The 14,954-nt window shown below is 41.2% G+C and overlaps 1 protein-coding gene and 1 pseudogene across 4 annotated transcripts in view; one reads left to right on the top strand and one right to left on the bottom strand.

Annotated features, from left to right (window-relative positions):
• LOC110300542 (A disintegrin and metallopeptidase domain 3) overlaps positions 1-14,954 on the top strand; it is a 50,042-nt gene that overhangs the window by 32,698 nt on the left and 2,390 nt on the right. For all 4 annotated transcript variants that reach the window (XM_021170754.1, XM_021170755.2, XM_021170753.2 and 1 more), the window contains 8 exons: positions 483-678; positions 1,096-1,183; positions 1,432-1,615; positions 4,817-4,903; positions 6,310-6,424; positions 9,499-9,691; positions 12,551-12,835; positions 13,081-13,128. In XM_021170754.1, the coding sequence (XP_021026413.1) occupies positions 483-678; positions 1,096-1,183; positions 1,432-1,615; positions 4,817-4,903; positions 6,310-6,424; positions 9,499-9,691; positions 12,551-12,835; positions 13,081-13,120 (1,188 nt within the window). In that variant the 3' untranslated portion in view covers positions 13,121-13,128. The remainder of the gene's footprint in view (positions 1-482; positions 679-1,095; positions 1,184-1,431; positions 1,616-4,816; positions 4,904-6,309; positions 6,425-9,498; positions 9,692-12,550; positions 12,836-13,080; positions 13,129-14,954) is intronic.
• On the bottom strand, positions 12,930-13,024 carry LOC115031839 (annotated as a pseudogene).

Genomic DNA, 14,954 nt, shown 5'->3' with positions numbered 1-14,954 from the left:
GAGATTTGATCCAAGCATTTTCCTTAATGATTCCGGTTTAGACACAACTCCCTGTGCAAAGCTCTGAAGGGCATCAGCAGGACCAGCTGCTTTACCCACAGCAACTAGTGATTACGACATGTGTAACCAATGCTGAGACACTCTTTCAGACCACTCTGAAAACAACTGATGCCATATTGTAATTATATCCCACGTACTGTAGAGAAGAAAAGATAATGAATTCCCAAGATGAAATAGAATAGCAGCATATTGTAGAAGTCTGTTGTTTTGTTGTTCGTTTCTTTGTTGACAGTCTCTAACAAACTTTGTCCCTGTGTTGTAAGATATCGTGCTGCTTCTTTTTGTTTTGTTTTTTGTAACTGACTTTAGTCCATAATATTATATAATCTTTCAGAGAAGTAGAGAAATTGTCTCTTGCCTAACTTCCAAGAAAACTTCTCTGAGTCACCCTGACCAAAGCTAGTTTATCCTTTGTCTCTCAGATAGCCGAAAGAGGACGCCTATGCAGAAAAAGTAGGGACCAGTGTGATTTCCCAGAGTTCTGCAATGGAGAATCTGAAAGCTGTGCCCCTGATACAAAAGCTGCAGACCTGGAACCTTGCAACAATGAGACTGCCTATTGCTTTGGTGGGGTTTGCCGAGACCCAGATAGGCAGTGTACAGATTTATTTGGGAAATGTATGTATTTGGGGAAAAATATGTATTGGGGGGGGGATAAATTGCCATTATTTTAAAGCTACAAATTCATCCTGTACCTTATTCTAAATATTGTTCTACAATCACATTTGAAAACCAAATCAAAGCAAGACAAAAAGGAGAAGCCTGAAGGCCATATAGGCTATAAGTCAAGACCAAGGCCATTGGTGGGAGAAGAATAGAGAATTAGTGTGTGGCTTTAGAAAGAGAGAGTGACTTTTTCAACAATTTTCTTTAACACAATATTTTTTTCTGGGTAGTTTTTAAATTGATTCTTGCCCACTGCTCCTGTTAGAAGACACCAACTGTCTCAGTATAAATTCCCTACAGTCTCAAGCACTGTAAATGTTTTTGCCTTTAGCATGAGAAACTTGAAATTCTTTTTCTTTTTTTTTCCAGATGCTAAGGGTCCTAATTATGTGTGTGCACAAGAAGTGAATCTGCAAAATGACAAATTTGGAAACTGTCATGGGCGCTGTACTTATAGGTACACACTCATCAAGCTGTCCATTTGCCATGTGTGTTGTACGTAGTGCAAAGGGTTTACCCGCAGATCAGGTGTTGCGTGTTGGAAGAGGTGTATACAGCTCACTCCATTGCATTTGTCTTAATGCTCTAAATTAAGTATCAATTTAGTTGTAAACATATATACTGAGCTATCTATTGAGTTATAACTGAACTAATAGATAAGACAGCTAAGTGATAATATATAACTTTTCTGCCTCCTATGTCCAGTGCTATATTTTGTGGAAAAGCAGTTTGCTACTGGAACTTTGCAGAAGTCATACAAACAGAGAAATATGATGTTCAGTATACTTACTTGGGAGGCCATGTGTGTGTGTCCGCTCATTTAAGATCACCGACTGGGGCTAGAGATGACACATATGTCCATGATGGCACTGTTTGTGGTAGTGGCCAGGTAAGCATGTCTTTACTTGATGTTTATGTACTGTGTTTATAATGGATTTATGAATGCCTATGAGTGTAAAAATGCATAAGTATGAGGGTGTCCACAATTTCTCTTGCTACATCAAAATAACAAAGTACAGTAGTGAATAGCTATAAAAATATCATAATAAAACCCCTTTGCTTGTGTGCTAACCAGAGTTGCCATTGGTTAAAGAAACTTTCATTTTTCTGAATATTTTCCTTAGGAATTTGGTTATTGATACTGAAACTTGTTTTCTCACACTCAAGAATCTAACTTTCCTGCTTAGGCTAAGCCCTAGTCTGCAATAATTTGTATGCACTACAAACAAAAAGTGCCAAAACCCATACTAAAAACTAAATCACAACAAAATGTCACCAAAATGTAAGATTGTCAGAATAATGTGAAGAATATTAAAGAGAAATTAAAGAGTCAACTGTTTAGTCTTGTGCTAATTAACAAAGATAATTTATGAGTTTTATTAATAAAATCGTGCTTTTTTTTAACTTTCATAATCCCCTAGTACTCTAAAACACAATATTGTTATAAAGATAATTTCCCTTCTATAAGATACAATAATAAGACATAAGGTTTAATTTTTGTTTTTCTTTTTGATGAAAATTCAAACAGTCTAATAAAAGATTCAGATAGGTAATTGTAATGCCTTAAAGCAAGAATATAGGCAATTTGGCTGAGGCTGCTTTAAAAAAAAAACTGATAAGTAACCTAAATATTCACATAAAAAAGTCATCCAGAAGTCTGCACAACACACACAGACACACACGAGGTCCCTCTAGGACTTGCCATTTACACCTACTGCGACATATTTCCACATGGCCTCTTTTTCTCAGTCTGCTCTCTTTGCAGCTAAATCATCTACTAGACACATCTGGACAGTTCTGTGAAGTTAAACATGAGTTATACAATGGCAAGAACACAAAATTAGCGGGTATTTTTAACGAAAAGTGGACTACTTACAGATTTCTTTAAAAGTGTTTTTACCCCATATTAATTTTTATAAAATAATGACTTCATTGTGACAGTTTGTGTATGTATATTTAGTGTGTTTTTAAAAAAATGAAAAGCCAAGAGGAATATGTAAATTAGCAATAAACTTAAAATACAAAAGGTTAAAACAAAAGAAGCAAATAATCATAAAGGAGGCACCTGGTGTGAAAGCACCGTTACAAACTGAAGCATTGACTATAAATATGACGTTATAAATACCCCCAAATTGAAAACTTCAATACAAAGAGAATATTTGGCCTTTCTCCTTAAGTTGTGGCAAATGTGTTAAATTCCAGAATGGTGGGGGTCTCTTTTGTGGTTTGTATTTAACCCCTTCAGCCATCCCTGAGTCCTTCAGTTGTTTCCATCTTAGAGTAGAGTGACTGAGCAGCAGGACAGCATTTGGAACAACTCTGACTAAGTGTGCCATGGTGAATCAAGGGATAGATTCTATTGCTGGCTTTCTGGAAGGGGAGATAGCTGGAGATGCTCTTGGACGAAGACTGTTACATCTGTGTGCAAACAGACCTTTACTTGGGAGGTTATATACTCCCCCGGCAGAGTAGGAATTTTCTTACCTTTCTTCAAATTCTTCACCCTGCAAAGTCCCTATATTGGTCTGTGCCTGAACTGTGTACTTCCCTTGACAATAAACTATCAAATACAAGCAAATGGATTGTCCCGAGGTCTTTGAGCCACCTATGGGTGCCCTCAGGAGGGATCTGGGGGAACTCCCCTCTTAAGGCAGTGGGCTGGAAGCACACTGTTACCTGGGTCTTGTGATTGGCATCTGCAAGTAGGTATTGTAAGAACATGATGGTTAGGATCCAGCCTCTGCCCCAGGCTTCTGCTCTCTCTTGGGACACTAGTTTCCAGGCTGAAGATTTTACCAGGGTTACATGTACCCAAGCAGTGAATCTACATCAGAAGCAGGGGGGGGGGTGCAAGCGAGGGGGAGGGAGGGTCATCTTGTTCTCCACCACTCCCCCTGCCTGAGAATCAGAGATCTTTGCTGTGAACCTCTGCCCACCCTCAAAGGGTGTAGGAAGAGTCTCCTCTGCCACACAGGATTTAAAATCACTCACTAAATAAATTTTTAAAAATTAAAAATAAAAGAGCCCCCCAAAATACAAAGCCAGTTAAGGCTTCCAAGTGACATTCTAAATGCAAAAACAAGCAAGATATAACTTTTAAGGTTTTTGTTTGTTTGTTTGATTTTTGTTTTGTTTTGTTTTTTAATGAGTGCATGTGATAGAATTCTGTAAAGCAAGCAGAAGCAGTGAGCTAGCTTGCCTAACATCCCAAAGCATAAAACAAATACTGGAAATAGAGACCTTCAGCCTCTCGAACCCAGCAAGCACTTCTTTTCCCATCCTTCTGCGTCCACCTATTAAAGCCTCTCCCGTGCAGCCTCTGAATCGCTTCTGCTCTGGAGTTGCCTGGCTCAGATTTTACCTTTTACTTACATTAAACTTTTCACTTAATCATGACTCAGTTTACCTCACTAGTAAAGACCACTGATCCCATGCAAAATACCCCTTCAGACTATCTGAGCAAAGTGACCCGCTCGTCTTAGAGAATGGATCAAAAGGCATTCAAATGGTTTGACTCTGGATAGAGGCATATAAACAGAGCTCACACAGCCACTGGGGTCCTCACTGCACGGTGGCAAATGTTAACCATTGTTTGTTTGTGTCATGAGAAGATAGCGCATCCTCCTAGCCTGTTAGGTAAGCTTATACTAGTCCTGAGTTCAGGGATGATGGAAACTGATCCCTCCAGGCCACAATGCCAAACAGGGAGATGTGAGACATAGTGTCTTCACTGGCCATCGAAAGGTGATCAGAGAGCTCTGGTGTTAGCTGAGCTTGCACCCACGTCGGCTCATTATTGTGAGTGTGGATAGCACTTGGTTGCTTCCAGAAAAACAATCAAATGAGAGCAACAACAACAAAACCAACTGCACTTCATTTTCATAATGGAAACCCTATGAAGAAGACAAACACACCCTTCTTTCGTTAGAACAGCTATACGGTTTGGAATGTCAGTCAACCCATTCGACATATGCTGTCCCTGTACATAATTTTTGTAGCAAATAGAGCTCTTCAGCTGGGTCTTGTATTGTATTTAAAGTTTCTGTGGTTGCTCACATTAGCATGTTCAGGTTTAAATATACCTTTTCAGGTTTGCTTGCAAGGGGATTGCAAACGTGTGCATGTCCTAAGAGGAACCAGGGAGTGTGAGGCCGATGACAAATGCCAAGGACATGGGGTAGGTAGCCATTTTAGTTTTCATTTAATATGATCATTTCAATTCACACCAATAAACATTCTCCAGAATAGCCAGGTTCAGAATTATTTGGTGTGGAAATTCCCTTCAGAAAATTTCAGTTAACTGAGGAACAGAGAGTCTGCTACTTATGCACATGATTTGTGGGCACTGTCAGACTGATAACAGGCCAGCTGAGCAAATGACCCTTAGCCTGGAAAGGTACACCAAAGAGGTGAGCGAGCGAGATGGCATCACAATGTCTGACCAGTAAAGTGTAACCGAGTATTATCAAGCATCATACAGAGATGGTGGCCCCATGCATTTCTGGGAGTGTAGGTATACATCTGACATTGAAGACACCCAAGTTCCAATGGACTCAGATTAGGTTTGTCTACTGACAGCCCCGGTTCATTTCCTCTAGTGTGTGGTCCATGCTATTCTTGCAGATTTACACACTGGTGGCCTTTCGAATAACATTTAACGGTTAGGAGTTCCGAAAAAACAAAACAGGCATCATTGTACATTCAAATTACTCTATTTTCCCACAATTTAAGCAAGGACATCTAACGAATAAAACATAGGTTCTGAGAAGTTTTGTACCCACACAGCATGCGTGAGAGCTTATATTTCCTTATATTCTGGGGAGGTTTTAAAATCTCTTCCAACATACTGAATCCATTGTTAACGGCCATCACTTAGCCATTATTGTTTCTGTTCTTGGCTCTACCTGCCCTACCTGCCCCTGGTATTTTGACACCCCAGCCTGCCCAGCTGTTCTGAAGTTATATTCTGGGTTGCAGAAGTTTGGAAAATTTCCCAGCATGCATTTGATTAAAATGTATCTCCTGCATCTTTGTTGTAGCCTGGGCTTCTTATAGCAACTGTGTCCGAATTCACCTCGTTTAACCCATTTACCTTTCTGCAGGGCTGACTCTTGCCTCCTTCCATTGGTCATGACTCTTCTTTTTATTTTTGCAAGCATCTTTCTAGCCTTCTGTGTGAGTGTTACTGTTTGTTTCTCCTCTGCCCCCTCCTCCCAGATTATTAGAGGAGTTGGTTTGTTTGTTTCTTCCCTAGAGATTTTCTCCCATCACAGCGGTTTCTTTTGTTAGTATAAATTAATAATAAATTGTAATCACTATTTTATATTCTCTAACTTCATAGTTGCTATACCTTCCTAGCAAATCATTTCAATTATATCAAGAACATTATAACTTCTATTTAGAAATATGACCAGCAGAAAGACGGGCAAGCATATTAATTGCACAAGTATCCTTTTTACTTTCACATTAAAACTGCTTATACTGAATTTGAATAATTTACGGATCCTAACTGTGGGTAATAAACAGACTATATATGTGTATATATATATATGTATTTCAGTTTTCATTTGGATTTGGTTTTAGATTTGCAACAATCTAGGCAACTGTCAGTGTGAATCTGGTTTTGCTCCTCCAGAGTGTGACATGACACCTTCATCTCCAGGAGGAAGCATGGATGATGGATTTTGGCTGCCCTTCGGTTAGTATGCAGAGCACAGTCTGTATGTGTAGACGTGTATCCCATCTCCACTGGTCACTGTGGCCATCTAAGACTTGACATTTATGAAGTGCTGCTGAAGGATTAAGTATTTCTATTTTGTTTGACTCTCTTTAAATTTACAGGACCATGTGTAGAAGTGAGGCCTTAGCGAACCTCCCTTCTCTAATTTTATCATGGCCTTCAGAACATTTCTATACCCACAGCATAGTTTTCTATGTAGACACAGGTTTCAGAAAAGATGATAAACTATTGTAGTCTGTGTTTCCCAGGGGAGTTAGGCATATATGAGAATATATGGTTTACAACTGAGTTGCATGTTTAAGAACTGTGTTTGGGGGATGTGGAGGGAGATACGTTTGAGGATGCCTGAGATAGGAGAAGAAGAAATTGGAATCCCTGGAGCTGGAGTTGGAGACCTAAATTGAGTGGCCCAGTGTTGGTGTTAAGGAGCAAATTCAGGCCCTAGAGAGCCACAAATGCATTAACCACTGAGCCATCTCTTCAGCTCTGGCAAGTTTAAAATTAATTGTTCTATTTAAATGTAGAAAGCACCCAAAGCTCATAAATATCATATGCCACTTAAACATTTTTAAATACATTTGGTAGAAAGTCCTGAACAACCACTGCCCATTTGATTCGGTCAGTTCTGTTTTGCTACAGTTACACATCTGTGACAGCACTGAGAGCTGCCGGATGGCGTCGAGTGTGTCAATGTATCAAGCTTACTAATTACTATATGTGTAAATAACAAGATAGGAGCTTAGAGCAAAAGGAACCACAGACTGGAAGGTTAAAGAAGGAAAAAATTTGCAAGAAAGCTGTCTAAATGTGTACCCTCAACCCCAGTGAACAGAATTTTTGGTATTTTCTTAGCAGATGACACTAGAGAAAGATTTATTTTCCTAATTTAAGGTAATATTTCATTGAAATAATTATATTAATAGAATTTATATATGTTGGTAATATTCTGTATTATAGTGCTAATATTCTAATCTATGAATAGTTATCTTAATCTATGTGATCTTCGTTTAATATATACCAGTTTCATTTCTAGAGTTGGCAGCTCTTACACTGATTTTATTTTTCTTCAATCCTTAATTACTTAAGGCTATATAGATATCCAGATAAAAATTTCTTAAGAGACGCAAGACTTTAAGTACCAAAGTACATAAGATTTTTTTGATGTATCCCATTAAAAAAAATTGTATGTAGTGTCTTTGTGTTTGTGTGTGTGTATGCATGTGTGTGTGCACATGTCTGTGAACATGCATTTAAAGACAGGACCTTGGGTGTCATCCTTTGTTGGTCTCCACTTAGTTTTGAGATGGGGGTGGTAGTTGAACCTGGAGCTCTCCGTTTTGGCTAGGCTGGCTGGCAGGGCTGTACCTGTCTTTACGTTCCAATGCTGGGTTTTGTTTGTTTTGCCTAAATGAGATTTTTCTCTTCCTTTTAGATGCATTTTATCTATTCTTTGATAGTTTCTTACAAGTCTGCAAAGTTTTTGCTCACATTCACCTACAGTTTTCACCTTCTGCTCTTCCTGGACACGGTTCAGCAGCAAATCCTTCTCCAACCTAAATTATGCCCCTTTCCTCTCCCTCCCTCCCTCCCTCCCTCCCTCCCTCCGTCTCTCCCTCCCTTTCTCTTATAAACAACTGAATACAGGTAGCACTGACTGCTGGAATATTGACTGATCTCATACAGGTGTTGCTCTGGTAACCATGGTTACGATGCATTTGTGAGTGTCACCCTCATGCCACACCCAGAAGACAGCATTTCACAGCATCCCTCCCCATCCTCTGGCTCTTATCTTCTTTCCAACCTGTTTTCTCTGGGGTTTGGGGGTAGGAGCTTGCTATAAATCTCCAGCTTAAGGCTGGGAGCCCCTCAGCTCCTTGGCCCCAACCCTTTGATTTCACTGGGCATCCTTGTGTTTTCAGTTTCCTTCTCCTATTGAATTGCTTCCCTGAGAGTTTCTCTAAAGCTCTCTCATCAGAATCCATCACTATGGAATGAGTAATATGATTTTTTTTTTACACCTGGATTTTTCATGTTCCCTTCTGAGCCTGTGTTGAGACTTAAGCCTCTGGATTTAGGCCACTGATTGGAATTTTTTAAATTACCTATATTCTTTGAGTTGTAATTTCTGTAGTGTTTCACATGTGGCTAGGTTTTCCTAAGGGTGAAGCATTGTTCCTTTCTTTGGACTTGAGCTCTATAACCAAGCCTTCAGGGTTCCAGGCGAGACTTCTAATACAAGTCAGAATACATGATTAAATACTGAAGTAACCACAGTTGATAGAGATGCCCACTAATAAGGAGACAGTAAAAGTCAGTTAATTATAAACAATCTTCTATCCATCTCCGCTAACTTTGGGTGAATAAAGGTACAAAGCTAGTGTAGTATAACCTATGGTCTGAGTTATTAACTGTAGCATATAGAAGAAATGAGCTAAGACTATTTACTATTATTATTATTAGTGTTGTTATTATTTAGGCAAAGAAAAAATAGAGGAAGGAAACTGAATATGGAGGAGTGAGTTACTATTAGAGTAAATGGAGTTTTAGAATTATTAAAGCTACATAAAAACCTGATTAAGAAGTAAACAGAAGAGCAGGTGGAGAAAGACGATTCTGAGTTATGAAAAAGAGAGAGCGGGTCTGGGTTGTAGGTAAGTGACATAGTTGGATATAGTTGAACGCCCCAAAACAGAACAATTGTAAAACAGCAGAATCATTTTAAAACTAGAAACAGTTCAATGCAAGGGTGAAGATGTTTAAAACAACAAAATGTAATAAATGCAGCTTCAGGCAACATCCTTTTCTTGCTAGGAGATGTGATTTTACCTCTCTAGCTTAAGAGACCAAGTAGTTCCATGCAAAAGAATGTTTGAATTTGTATACTGTACATAGAAGATAATTCAAAATTAAGTAACCGTATATAAAAGCTGAAACCGAGACGTCACAGTGGGCAAAACAAAGTAACTCAGATCGCTGCTCTGCTTCAGTCATGGTTTTTGAGAAGAAGCTGAACGGTCCTTTCACATTTTCAGATAAAAGCACACCTTTGATTTTCAAGCGGCATGGCCTTCAGTACAAAAAAGTGCTTTTGATCAGTTTCTATATCTTGCTGCCTTTCCTTGTTGTGCTAGCCTTCATGGCTGTTAAGCGGATGATTGGTAAGCGGCTTGATAAGCAGAATATCTCAAAGGCCTTGGAGCACAAAGAGGAAGCCTTCAGTAGAGGGTAAGTAAAGGCATTAACATTAAGATTGCACCTCAGTATTTGAACACGGTTAAGTAATGTAAATATGGCTTTGGGGAGGGATGGTTGCTTGGACAAACTGCTAGAACTACTGGGTGGAAGGTTTTTAGGATATACCAAAAAAAGAGAGAAGAACCCACAAAGTAGCAAAGACCAGCTACAGCATCCTTCACATCCTTATGTGCCAAGGACAATTGGAGCACCTTAGTGAACCCTCAGGACCTTTCCAGTGAAAATCCTACGTGAGATGTAACTCACTTAGAACATATTGCTGGTATCTCAAGCAACCTGAGCATCCTCTGGCTGCAAGTCATTTTTATGCCTGGGGTGGGGTGGTCAACAGAGACAAGTCTGGGAGCAGATTTGTGAATAGAATCTGTAGACGGCAAGAAAAATAAAAATACAGAACAAGGCTGGGAGCGCATGCATTAATTCTATTAATATCGCTTGAGTTCTCCCCCAGCCCCCTGTACTGCAATTAAGGTGTTGAGCAGTTTTTGTTTCAGTCACAGCCACTGGTGCAAGCCATGCTTTGTAGCATGGGTAAACAGGAAGTCTGTGGTCCCATCCTGTAAGAACACTATGATGCTGAATTTCCAGGGCCATCTCTAGTTCTCAGAAGAGGCAACAGTTATCAAGGGGGTAGTGGCAGCTGCTTAAATCCGGGATGATGCTCCTGATGATTTGGGTAGACATCTATAAAATAATGAGAGCGTTTTAGGGTCATCAGATTAAACGGCAACTGGCATAATGACAACTGTGCTGTTTGAACATTTGTGGAAAGGCTGGATAGTTAGCAGAAATTTAGACTTTTGGGAGAATTGTCACACTAAGGAATCATGGTTTTTAAAAAAATTTACAAAACCATGTCGAATCAGCAAGAAGAAGTGGTTTCAAGCCAGCGAGGGGACAAGTTGAAAGAGAGCTGAGAGCTGGGCGTGGGGGCGCATGCCTTTAATCCCAGCCCTTCGGAGGCAGAGGCAGGCAGATTTCTGAGTTCGAGGCCAGCCTGGTTTACAGAGTGAGTTCCAGGACAGCCAGGGCTACACAGAGAAACCCTGTCTCAAAAAACCAGAAAAGAAAGAAAGAAAAGAAAAGAAAGAAGAGCTGAGGCAGGCAAGTGAGACCTTTAACACTCCACCAACGGCAATTGCTGTGAACTCCCTTGACCAGCATATTGGTCAATCTTTCCTTCTGTTTTCAAATTCAAACAGATCACCAAGTGCCTATCCATGGCCATAACCTTTTAAGTCAAATTCTCCAGTGGGGAGCAGCAAATAAGTATGCAAAAATCACTTAAAAGTTACCTGCCCTCTACTTAGATTAATGATGGATGCCTAGTTAGATGTTCAAACCAGAAGCTGCCGTGTGTGCCAGGAGGACCTTGTATATTATCAAGGCAAGCTTAGTGTGTTACCCCAGTGTGTTATAAGTAATCAAGAGTCTCTGTTGTCCCACTAATGCTGGTAAAGGTAGTTGAATGACCTTATTAGAAGAATCACCAATGAAGGTAGTATAAGTACTTATTTATACTTACTTGATGGAAACAAAACTGGAGAGGGCTAAGAACTTGAAGATGAATATATAAATGTGTCTAAATATTAACACTGTCACTTTGATAGACATCTTAATATCTCATCTTAATTTCCATGTGGACAAGATAGAGGAGAAAAATGGCTGGACTGTTAGTTTTGAAATCCAAACCCATAAATAAATAAAACTCAGGAAGGCACTGTCTGTCTTTGAAAGTCAGATAGGATTTGGAAAGGCCAAACACTGGCATGCTTGACCATTGGCTGTCATTGCAAAGAGGGTATTAATACATAGCAATTGATCATTTAGCATAAATCTGACCTTTGACACATTTTTGTGATTTTTCTTTTCTTTTTTTTCTTTCAATTTTTTTATTGGTTCTTTCTGAATTTCCCATTATGCACCCTGATTCCGCTCATCTCCTCCTCTTGAACCTGCCCTCTACCCTTGCAACCTGGTCTCCAACAGGAAAAAAAAAAATCTCATTGTGGAAGCTATAGTGTGTGACAGTTCGTCCATCAGTCTCCCCTTTCCTCCACACACTTTTAGCTTACAGATGTTCACTGCAATAACGCAGTAGTCTGGTACGAGCCCTCTGGCTTCTGCTATACCTTCAGTGCTGGAACCTCCCTGGGACTCCTCTCAGACATCCTGTTGCCCTGTGTCATGGAGATCCTGTAGTTTGGGATCTGTAGGACCAGACCCTTTAGGCAATTCATTGATGGGGTAGATGTTGGTGTGTGTGCCAATTCAAACCCTTGGATCTGGGCCAGTTCTCTTGCACACACACCGCCAAGCTCCTGCTTGCCCCAGCTGGCTCATTCACACCTATGCCCTCAGGGCCAGCTCTACTGTGCTGCCCAGACGAGGTACAGGGCCCACTCTGTCAAGTGTTGCAGCCAATGAGGGGCTGGGCCAGCTCTCCCACTCTCATGGCCTTGGGGCCAGCTCTCCCACCTGCCTTAGATGGCAAGGGAGGAGGGCATCTCTTCCTAGTCCATGCCACCATAAGAAGGTGAGTGGCAGGGCCAGTTCTGCTGTATTCATAGCCTTGGTGCCAACTTACCTTCAACCCCCACAATGTGCTGGGAGTGGGGAGTGGGACGCTCTCTCCTGACTACTTCGTCTGGCTAGGGGCAGGGTCAGTTCTCCTGCTGTCACATCCCCAGGACCAGCTCTCCCATAATGCCCAGGCAAGGGGTGGGGCTAGTTCTGCACAGCCCTCAGACTTCAACATGTTCCTGGGCAGCAGCCCAGACCAGGGACATCTGCCTGGCCTTTGGTGGTAACAGACTCCTGCTGCTGCAGGTCCGTGAACCCAGACGTGATCCCCGGTGGCAACACAGACCAGAACCTCACGACGGTCCCAGGTAGCTTCAACAGCTACTCATATTATGGCAACACAGACCAGAACCTCACGACGGTCCCAGGTAGATTCTACAACTACTCATATCATGACAACACAGACCAGAACCTCACGTCAGTCCCAGGTAGCTTCAACGGCTACTCATATTATGGCAACACAGACCAGAACCTCACGACGGTCCCAGGTAGCTTCAACGGCTACTCCTATCAGGGTGCTCCTTACTACCGGTGAGTCTCTAGCTCTGCCTCTCTTCATTGTGCCCACATCCTTCTGTTTCTCTTTCTTTTCCACTTCTCTACCACTTTTTTTGCTCCTCTTAGTGGTGCCTGGGGGCAGACATAACCCCCTCTTCTCTCTGCCACCTACTGACACACATGTGACAGAGCAGGCACCCTTGTAATGCCTCTAGGGGCCTGGTGATTTTTCTTCATGACAAATTAATCCTGAAAAGAATCCTCTATCTTTTGTACAGATCAATACCAGGAGACGGTAACGACAGCCAGCAGCCATAGAGTCAAAGGTGACTGAAAACATCCAATTGCTGATAAAATGTCATAACTGTACTTTATAAACAACACCTCTCACGAGTCCATAGATGCTTTTGCATTTCCTCATGCAGAGTCCTAATTGTTGGTTTCACAAGCTGCAGTGCAGCCAACAGAAAGCACTTGCTATGGATTTTGTTTTGCATTAGTTTGGAAATCCTAATGTAAACTGCTAGTAACTAGACTCTTATAAGAAACCTCTTGAAAGGAATTTTCGATATTTTCTTAAGGTATTTACAAACGAGCACACCTCTCCATTTAAGGATCCAGTTTGCAAGTGTACAGGAGGTTGTCCCACACACTCTTCTTTACTGAGACTCTAAGGAAATTTGTTACCTTGCCTTACGATGGAGGGAGTGGATACAGGAAGTTGTAACAACGCCTCGCGCTTACAGGGTGTCAGTAAATTGTGTAGTTTTACTTAAGGCCTTCAGGCATGTCTTTCACATCCAAGCTGTCAGAACCAACTTGTCACATATGCCTCACAGAGTACCTGAAAGTGGAGGGTGGAATTTATGGTGATGGAGGATCAGGAAAGATGGTAAGGACACAACTTCTTTCAAAACAGAAAGATAATTCTCACAAGACAAGATAAAAAGAGGTATCGGTATATAGTATACAAAATTTTTACACATTTGCATAAAATTAAAGGTATTTTATACGTTACACCTGAACACGTGGAGAAATTGAAAAGGTCAACAAAGCGTTGCTTCAGACATCCATCCAATTACGTCTGACGTGCATTTACGTCTCACTCGGCTTGCTGAGCCGGCAGACAGCTGAGATCATGAGGGCTGAAGGGGTAAATATCTCAGCACCAACTCCATCTCTCTTATCTTGCCAATGTGTTCACACCAGATCCTCATACTGCATGAGAGGTACTGATAGAATGCATGACTGCCTACTGCCCATGTGGGTTCTGTGGGCATCTAGCCGCCTGAATTATCTGTGTGCACGTTTTAAGTGTGTGTGTGTGGTGGGATTTCGGGGGGGGGGAGGAGATTTCCAACACACGGATATCCCAGATTACAAATTAAGTCATTGCTTGATTACTGACAGTTTAGCTGAGGGAATTGGAAAACAGAGTGCAAGAAGGACTGCGAAGACCAGAGAAGAAAATCTCAGTAGCTCCTCGGAGGCCACTTCTCTCTCATGCTGAATAAAAGACAAGACTATCTTAGAATCCAAACTTCTGCTTTAAATGCCCAAAGCTGGTTCTCTTGTTTGATTTCAGCATGGAACACAGTACAGAAGTGTAGGCACTACCTTAGCGTTCCAGACCAGCAGTGGTGGTCAAGAATAGCTCATGTTCCAGACCAGCAGTGGTGGTCAAGAATAGCTCATGTTCCAGCACCAGCAGTGGTGGTCAAGAATAGCTCATGGGGAAATGTTGAAAGTGAATGTACTTTCTTAAGAAAAACTGGTAAATGATGTGTATTGACATACATCAGGAAGACAGCTAGGCTATTACATACCTTTTATGTAGCTCAAAAGTATAGGGTATGCCCAACATATGTGAAGCACTAGGCTTGGTTCCCAGTACCAGCACACACTACCACCACCACCACCATCAGTGCCAACACCCACTACCACAATCAGTACCACCACCATCAGTATCACCACTACCACCACCACCACCACCACCAGTATCACCACTACCACCACCACCATCACCACCGCCACCACCACCACCATCACTACTACCACCAGCAAAAAGCCAAAAGCAACAAACAAGAACCAAATGGATAGAGACACTTTCTCAATGATAAAGTGTCACATATGCTAAGATCCAATTTGATAT

The sequence above is a fragment of the Mus caroli genome, chromosome 8, assembly GCF_900094665.2.
Source record: "Mus caroli chromosome 8, CAROLI_EIJ_v1.1, whole genome shotgun sequence".
Classification (NCBI taxonomy): Eukaryota; Metazoa; Chordata; class Mammalia; order Rodentia; family Muridae; genus Mus; species Mus caroli.
This window is presented reverse-complemented; position numbering and strand designations above follow the sequence as displayed.